This window comes from Phycodurus eques, chromosome 1, assembly GCF_024500275.1.
Source record: "Phycodurus eques isolate BA_2022a chromosome 1, UOR_Pequ_1.1, whole genome shotgun sequence".
Lineage (NCBI taxonomy): Eukaryota > Metazoa > Chordata > Actinopteri > Syngnathiformes > Syngnathidae > Phycodurus > Phycodurus eques.
The window spans coordinates 25278911-25287668 of record NC_084525.1 but is presented as its reverse complement, the minus strand read 5'-3'; the positions used below and the strand labels follow the sequence as shown (position 1 = coordinate 25287668).

The 8758-nt window shown below is 41.1% G+C and overlaps 1 protein-coding gene across 1 annotated transcript; it reads left to right on the top strand.

Annotated features, from left to right (window-relative positions):
* The first annotated feature begins 2500 nt into the window (after positions 1-2500).
* Positions 2501-8387, top strand: adora1b (adenosine A1 receptor b). The gene is made up of 2 exons (XM_061694621.1): positions 2501-2841; positions 7425-8387. The coding sequence occupies exons 1-2, from the start codon at positions 2501-2503 to the stop codon at positions 8197-8199; spliced, it is 1116 nt and encodes a 371-aa protein (XP_061550605.1). The 3' UTR covers positions 8200-8387.
* The last annotated feature ends 371 nt before the right edge of the window (positions 8388-8758 follow it).

Below are 8758 nucleotides of genomic sequence, written 5' to 3'. Positions count from 1 at the left end.
ATAAAATAATAATAATAGGCTCCAGCTCTTTCGTGACCCTAGTGAGGATAAGCGGCTCAGAAAATGGATGGATGGATGGTTTTGCAAAGAGTAATTTCTGTATGTTGGGACACGCCCAGTCAATAGTGTTGTATGTGTGCCTTTAAAGTAGTGTGTGGCCATGTGAATGACGTCAGGAACATGGCCATATCGTCTTCGTGCGAGCTTCTGCAAGTGAGTTTTAGCTGAGCTATTTGCTCTTTTTATTTGTGCATTGGATTGTCCGTTGCATTCAATAAACACCTGAAAGTGCTTCGGCTAATGTGGCTCTTTTTTTTTTTTTCATCTGAAGCTCGATCATAACTCAAATTTTGGCTGACAACATAGAGCAAAAAGTGTACCAAGCAATGGCTTGTAATGTAAAAAACCCGTAAATTGGGGCGCTCGTTACGAGAGTCAAGGTACCACTATATTGTGATATTGTCTGTCTACAAGTGCTGCTGCACTGGTTTTCATCATATATCCGGGTTATAACACGGTGACATTGATGCTAGTTCCGTTAGCCGTCTATGGCGTCTTGCATTGTGTGTTAGCATTAAGCTAGCAGGCTTTCATCAGTCAAAGTTATGTGGTGCTTAGTTAAATACGTCTCTTTTATAGGTTTAGTTTGACAGTAAAGTTTAACTGGGAGTGGCAATAAGCACTCATAAGCACTCGGCAAATCAAACAAATGAACAATTACTGTTCACTACTTGCCAAATTGCTGCTAGTTATGAAGTTTGCTGGTGCCATGGTTAGCGCGTAACTCAATTCATTGCTCATAACACAAGGCAAAATTTTTTTTAAATCGGGCAACTCTTAAACGGGGCATTTGCAAGTAAAAGAAAAACCCAAACACCTTTTGTGATATTTGTTAAAACAGTCACTGTCAAAGACAGAATGTGTGACTCAGCAGGTGTCAGTCATTTGTCACACACTTCCAAAAAAAAAAAAAAATGAAATTGCAAACCTATAACATTTAGTGTAATAGTAACCGTCTAATACAAATCTGGTGCTAAGGTAACAGATGCGACAAATGATGAACATTTGATAAGTCAGGTCTTCTGTTGCTGATTGGTTGCATTCCTCAGCCATAGTAGTTTCTTGCATATTAGATTAGAGCCACCAGATGGGGCCAGAGAAGGCAGATTTTTTTTTCACACATCATCTTTATCATGTACAACTGTCAAGTCATAAGGACTGTCTCAACAAACATGACAAAAAGTGTTGTTTTTTTTTAAATGACAAACTCTCCCTCCCACTGTACCTGCAAAAATACACTTTTCCTTTTCTCTGAAACATCGATTAAAGATTATTCATCTATTTATTAATGCCAGACAGGCTATTACCATAATTTCTATTGTGTATAATGCGCTCTTGAGTACAATACGCACCTCCAAAATCGCACTTTCACAGCTGAATTTTCCTTGTACCTATATATAATACGCACCCCAGAAATGCTGTTATCCATGCTCAAAAATTAGTTTTTTCAAACAAATGTTCTCTGAAATAATCCCAAAATGTCTACCGTTGTACATGCGACAAACAAAACAACATCGGAAAATTCTTGCCTAGCTGTGTGCGCATGCGCTAACGACACCGATACTTCCATCTACAAGTGTTTCTGCCATCTAGTAAACGCTGATGCCGTGTTACTACAAACAACATAGATACCACTCTACAGCTATACAAAGTAAAATCACGAAGCGGCAGTAGCAGGGAAGTTTGTTGCGTTGATTTTCACCAGCTCAAGGCTGACTAATTTTTCTTACACCTATGTGAGTGTGCACCCTCAATTTTAATGAAAATCTTTATAAAAAAAAGAACCTGTATTATACATGATCAATTCTGGGAATACATTTTGAAAATATCTGTAGTTCAGAGTTTGATATTGACAATTATTATGATGATATTCTTGGCTCGGGCTAAAATTAAACATACTGTATGTGTGACTAGAACATAAGCATTAAAGTTGAGAAGAAGGGAAACTGACACAGTTGACCACATTTTCATTTTGATGTGGGACAATGTACACATTTAAATCAATACTTTTTTTCCCCCAGTAGGTGCGCATGAAAATGTTACTATTTTGAAGCAAACAGCACGAAAGCTGAGGGGGAGGAAAAGGAACTGGGAGGCGTCCAATGCTGTTTGGTGTATTATCTTAAAACTCCTCTTTTGTTCAGTCGCAGAACCCCCCCCCCCCCCTCCCACCACCACCTCCCCCTCCTCCTCCTCTTGCCCCACGCGCATGAACGGAGGAAAGGATGCTCCTCTCCTCCTCTTTCCTCCTCAAGCAGGAGATGCAGCCAAGTGGAAGCATCATGCATCCACGCCGCGGACGCACGAATCTCCGCACCTGCTCCCGGACCAGCTGAGCAAAAAACACGCGCGTACGTGTGAAACTCAAAAGAGCTCTTTTTTTTTTTTCCCTTTCTTTCTTAGCTTGTTTTCCCCACCCCCGACGACATCCTCTTTAAGGATGCCCGGAGCACTGCTCTCCTCCCGGTCCCTCTACATCGGCATGGAGGTGGCGATTGCCGTGGCATCTGTGGTGGGCAACGTGATGGTGGTGTGGGCGGTGAGGATCAACAAATCCCTGCGGGACACCACCTTTTGTTTCATCGTGTCGCTGGCGTTGGCCGATATCGCGGTGGGGGCGCTGGTCATCCCGCTGGCCATCACCATCAGCATCGGGCTGCAGACGCACTTCTACAGCTGCCTGCTGGTCGCCTGCACGGTTCTGGTACTCACGCAAAGTTCCATCCTGGCACTGCTCGCGATTGCCATCGACCGATACCTGAGAGTCAAGATCCCCACCAGGTAATACCCAGGCACGAGCACAGACATATTTGGAGGGAGGTGCCCAAGCCAAAAAAAGTGCACCTATCGCCCAAATGATTCATACAATCAAGAAAAAAACAGTAGTAAATGGATTATATATTATGGATTTATTTTTGTTAACACAATCAACACAGTCAATAATACAACTATTAGCAAAGGAGGTGAAGGGAAGTTACTGTGGATACACACCCCTAGCAGGTTTTTGTGATATAAAAATGAGACCAAGATAAATAATTTTAAAACCATTTTTTCCCACTTTTAATCAATTTAATGAAATTCAACATTGCAGCGAGTTGAAGTAAAAATAAACAACTGAGATAACGTGGCTGCACAAGTGCACACACCCTCTTATAAATGGGTATGTGGCTGTGTTCATAATTAAGCAATCATGTTGAAACTAAATGGAAATCCACACACAGCTGCCACAATGTACAGTGCACCTGATTAACCCGAATAAATTACTGCTGTTCTAGTAGGCTTTTCCTGACATGTTTGTAGTCACATCTTACAGCACAAGCCTGGTCCACAGAGAGCTTTTGCAGCATCAGAGGTGTCTCATTGTTCAAAGGTATTAGTCAGAAGAAGGGTACAAAAAATTCCAACCCATCAATATCTTATGTATAATTCTCCCAAGGACTCAAATAATTGCCTGTCAGATATCAAAACACTTAGGGTGCAACTGATGCCACAGATGGTCATTTTAATTTTTTTTGAATATTTATGAATAAAATTAAAAAAAAAAAAAAAGGGCAGAAAAAAAGGGCACTTTTTTCATCAAGGACAAAAGAACAAATGCTTGAGCACCACTTGGGGTCTATGTGTGCACATGTCTGATAATACCACATGATCAGTAATGTTTTCACTTAGTTTGCTACACGAGGTATTCCCTGTAGTAAACTGTGGTGGGCTATCGCAAAATAATGCATGTGGTAAATCAGGGGTGCAAGGCAAACCTTTGTCCTCAAGGACCTGGTCATCCCCAAATTGGAGCACAATTTAGGCACCAACATTTTTGAAAACGTCTGATTTTTATTGTGTTTTTAAGAAAAACAGGTCATAATTAAAAATAAAATGATTTTATTTATTTAGCTCAACGAATCTCAAACAGTACACTTATAATGAGATAATTTTATGTCATATCATATCCAGTGTCGTCTTGAGATACGAGTGACCAACCTTAATATTTTTGTAAGATAAGAACGATTTTCTGCTTTGACTGTGAGCACAAACTTGATATACAAGCGCTGTATGTTGGCAGCAAACAATTAAAGTCACTTCACAATAAGCAGCACTTTGGCAAACAATTGGTGAAGAATTCTGCAAAACAAACAAAAAAAAAGTCTTCAAGCTGTTTAATGCCACTCCCAGCTGAAGTTTACTGTTAAACTACACAGAAACTAAACAGAACAACATACTGTATAGGTAAAACAACCAAATAACTTTACCTTAGGAATGCACCTCCTAGCATAATGCTAACACATAATAGAAAACACCATTGACGCGCTAATTGAATAGCATTGATAGTCGCAGTGTTATAACCTATACGCAATGGATATTTGTACACAAAAGGTAGAGCAACGCATGCAGACACACAATAATAAAATACTCACAGGCATATACTATTTATCCTCTGCGAAAAATGACCAATATTATTGCAACTTACTGAGTCACTGAGCGCAATGGTGACTATTCTTTGTATGACTGTGTGTGTGTGTGTGTGTGTGTGTGTGTGGGTGTGTGTGTGTGTAAAGAAGACACACACACACACCCTCAGTTCTATATAGCACTATTATACACCACTGGGTTTCTATATAGCACCCATGATTCTATATACTGTATCACCATGGATTGGTTCTCATATTTATTGTCTTATATGCAGTAAAACCATGAGATAATCCATCCATCCATTTTCCGTACCGTATTATCCTCACAAGGGTCGCGGACGTGCTGGAGCCTATCCTAGCCATCTTCGGGCGAGAGGCGGGGTACACCCTGAACCGGTCGCCAGCCAATCGCAGGGCACATATAAACAAACAACCATTCGCGCACACATTCACACTTAAGGGCAATTTAGAGTCCTCAATCAACCTACCTACCATGCATGTTTTGGGGATGTGGGAGGAGAAAACTCACGCAGGCACGGGGAGAACATGCAAACTTGTATTAGATAATCATTGGTTCTAAATAAAAACTACTAAAAATGTTTGCTAAATATAGAGCACCACTCCCCTCTGCGTACAAGCCAAAGAACCACATTTGGTTGATTCTTTAGAGCAGAAGTCACCAACTTGGTCCCCGCAGGCCCAAGCACCCATGAGTAGCCCGTGGGGCTGTTCTAAATGTAGCTCACTAGTGATTGGGACATTATGATTTTCTATGCAGAAGTGATCATTTGAAAATGCAACCACTGGCAGAGATTGGCAGAAAAAAAGTTTTGCATATGGATTTCGATCTGTCTCGTAATTGATCAAGAAATCATTGACATGATTGACATGACATGGGTCTTTCAATAAATGAATATCATTCATTCTTAATAATAAAATATAATATTAACAACCTATTTTAAAATGTAATTTGAGAAAAATTGTTCTTTCAAAATGTTTTATCAAACTTTTCACCCATTGCATTAATCAGTCCCCAAAAAGTAGTCCTCAGTCTCAAAACGATTGGTGACCTTTGCTTTAGATTGTAGCTAGCTACTAAGCTATGTGGTCAAGAATTTAGCTAATAGCTTTATAATAGAAAAAATAACTGTGTAAATGTCTTTTTCTGACAATATGAGAATAGGGTTGCGTTGCTTCGAGTGACACACTTCATTACGGCTGAAAACTATGAAAAATAGAAGAGAGGGCTTACCTTGGGTGGCCTGTGATTGGCTGTACCCCGCTTCTTACCCAAAAGTGAGTATAAGCGAGATAGAGGATGGATGGATGGATGGATGGATGCATGGATGGATGGATTGACTTACGTCAGGTCTACCCATGGTCGGAGCAATTTTGGTTGATGATGTCATTTCTGCTGAATCATGTAGCTCACTTCTGTCCCTTCTTCTACATGGCTAATTTTAGTCACACGGTCGTGTACAGTGAGACACAACTTCAGAGTATATTCACTCCAATATGATTGTCGTGATATTATAATGAATTAAACAGTTATAACATCAGACAAACAAATACATGTTAACTGTACCTTTTCACACAGAACAAGGATACAGGAAGAAGCCAACTGGTCATGCAGGCCTAATGTGTGAAATACTCGCCTTTTGCTCCATTTAGAGACGCGGCCGTCCCAACACCTACATCTCTAGTCAATACTAATCCAACGCATGAACGCCGAGCCTAATTGCAGCATTTTCTTTCGCCTCAGGCAAGATGTGCGCAAATGTCGGAATGTCTGAAGTCTGGATTTACACTGCAGGTCCAAGTGCACGCTTCCCATTTAATGCTGTCATCCCATTTTTTGTACTGTCTTTTTCCATATACATTTACAGTGACACACTTCCCATATGACTATTTTTACATTCTTGGAATATATGAAACTAGATGCATGCGAAAAGGCCAAAATTGTATCAAGAAGTTAACAAAAATACATAAATAATACAAATATTAAACGTTTCATAGTGTTAAGTTGGCCTGTGCTCACTCTTTCCCCCATTGATTTAAATGAGGGAAATTACCATACTTTATTTTACTTATTTAAATAAACCACACACATCAAATGTATTGAGCATGTTCACATCATATTTGTTGTCTATGCACTTCTCATGTTGCATATTTCCATCATATTTTATGTCTTTGCACCTCTAGCATTTCATATTTCCATTACATTTATAGTTTATGCATTTGTAATGTAACATATTTAATGTGCATAGTATTTTTTTATGTGCCTCTAATGTAGCATATTTACATCATATTAAATGTTCTATACATCTAATATAGCATATTTAATGTACATAGTATTTAATATTTTCCCCTAATATAGCATATTAACAACGTATTTAATGTGTAACTTTAATGTAGCATACTTACATATTTAATGTCTACACACCTGTAGTGCAACATATTTATTCTATATCATATTTATTATTTTATACATTTCTAATGTGGCATATTTAATGGGCATACTGTAGTTGTCTTTTCCCCTCTAACGTAGCAAATTTACATCATATTTAATGCGTACCTTTAATGTAGCATATTTCCATTATAGTTCATATTCTATTCATCACCGATGTAACCTATTTACTTTATCACAACTAATGCTCTATACATCTCAAATGTAGCATATTCGATGTACAGTACATCATATGTCATGTTCTATTCAGCTCTAATGTAACATATTTAATGTACTTAGTATTTAATGTTCTCCTCAAATGTAGCATATTTACATAATGCTTATTGTTCTATACAATTCAAATGTATCATATTTACATCATTGTCAGTGCTTTCACTATCGTTTGGATTTACAACACCTGTGCCCTTACCAGTGAAAGGCTTGAACACCCACACTTTCCCACATTTAATTTTGGCACTGACCCAAGGCTGCTTCTCTGTGGGCCCCCGCAGGTACAAGCGGGTGGTGACGCCCCGGCGTGCGGGCGTTGCTGTTGTGGTGTGCTGGGCGGTGGCTTTCGTGGTGGGCCTCACGCCCATGTTGGGCTGGAACAACCTCGGGCGTCTCCAGCAGAACGGCTCCGTCGGCTCCGACCTGCTCGTCACCTGCCAGTTCGAGAACGTTATCAGCATGGACTACATGGTCTACTTCAACTTTTTCGGTTGGGTGCTGCCGCCCCTCATGCTCATGCTGCTCATCTACGCCGAGATCTTCTACATGATCCACAAGCAGCTCAACAGCAAAAAGTTGACCGGCAGCCACAGCGACCCCAGCAAATACTACGACAAGGAGCTCAATCTGGCCAAATCCTTGGCGCTGGTCCTTTTTCTCTTTGCCGTCAGCTGGCTTCCCCTACACATCATAAACTGCGTGACGCTCTTCTGCCCCGAGTGCCAGAAACCCATTGCTCTCCTCTACATCGCCATCCTGCTCACCCATGGCAACTCGGCCGTCAATCCCATCGTCTACGCCTTCCGCATCAAGAAGTTCCGCACGGCCTTCCGCAAGATCTGGCAGCAGTACTTTTGCTGCAAGGACACTCCGGCTCTAGAGATGCAGCCCAGTGACAGAAAGTGGCAAAGTGTCAATCCCGAGCAGGGGCGGTTGTCGCCGCCGAGACCCCCGGAGGAGAGCAGCCAGATGCCCGCCGCCCTGCAGCAGAACCCGAGGAGCGAACCCCTGCAGCGGAAAGAACACCCGCCCTTATTGGAGCTGAATGCCATTTAACCTTCAAAGCACAAGAACACTGGTTCTAAATGTGGTCCGATGAGGGGCGCCGCTTCCTCTTATGTGCTCGCGGGAGGTGACCGACCCTGTCCTTCCAAAACACAGCAAAAGGATTGGTCTTAACTCAGGAGGAACACACTGAAATTGACCTTTCCACCTCGACATCACAGGTACTGCGAGGTGGCAAAACTCCAGCCATCTCCGATGGCACCCCTTGTAAACCATCCCTTACGTCATTTGACCAAGGCAGAGCAACTGAGAAAATAGGGTGAATGCCTTGAATTGTGATTTTAGCCCTTCTTTGTTACCAGTGTCATAGTGTCAGTCTAAAAGATGATGTTATGTGAGGTAAAATACTCAAAAGGGAGACTCAGTGGTGATGTAATTTACATTTCAACTGGTAAGCTGACTCAAAAATAGATGTGGTGGAAATTCGGACAAAATTAATGTGATCGTTGAGGGACTGGCTCATTAATTGACTTTTCTGTTGCTGGGATTAATGGCACAGATGAGCTCCTTTGACGCTGAACTTGAGAGTTGTTGTTGTCTACTAGTAGGC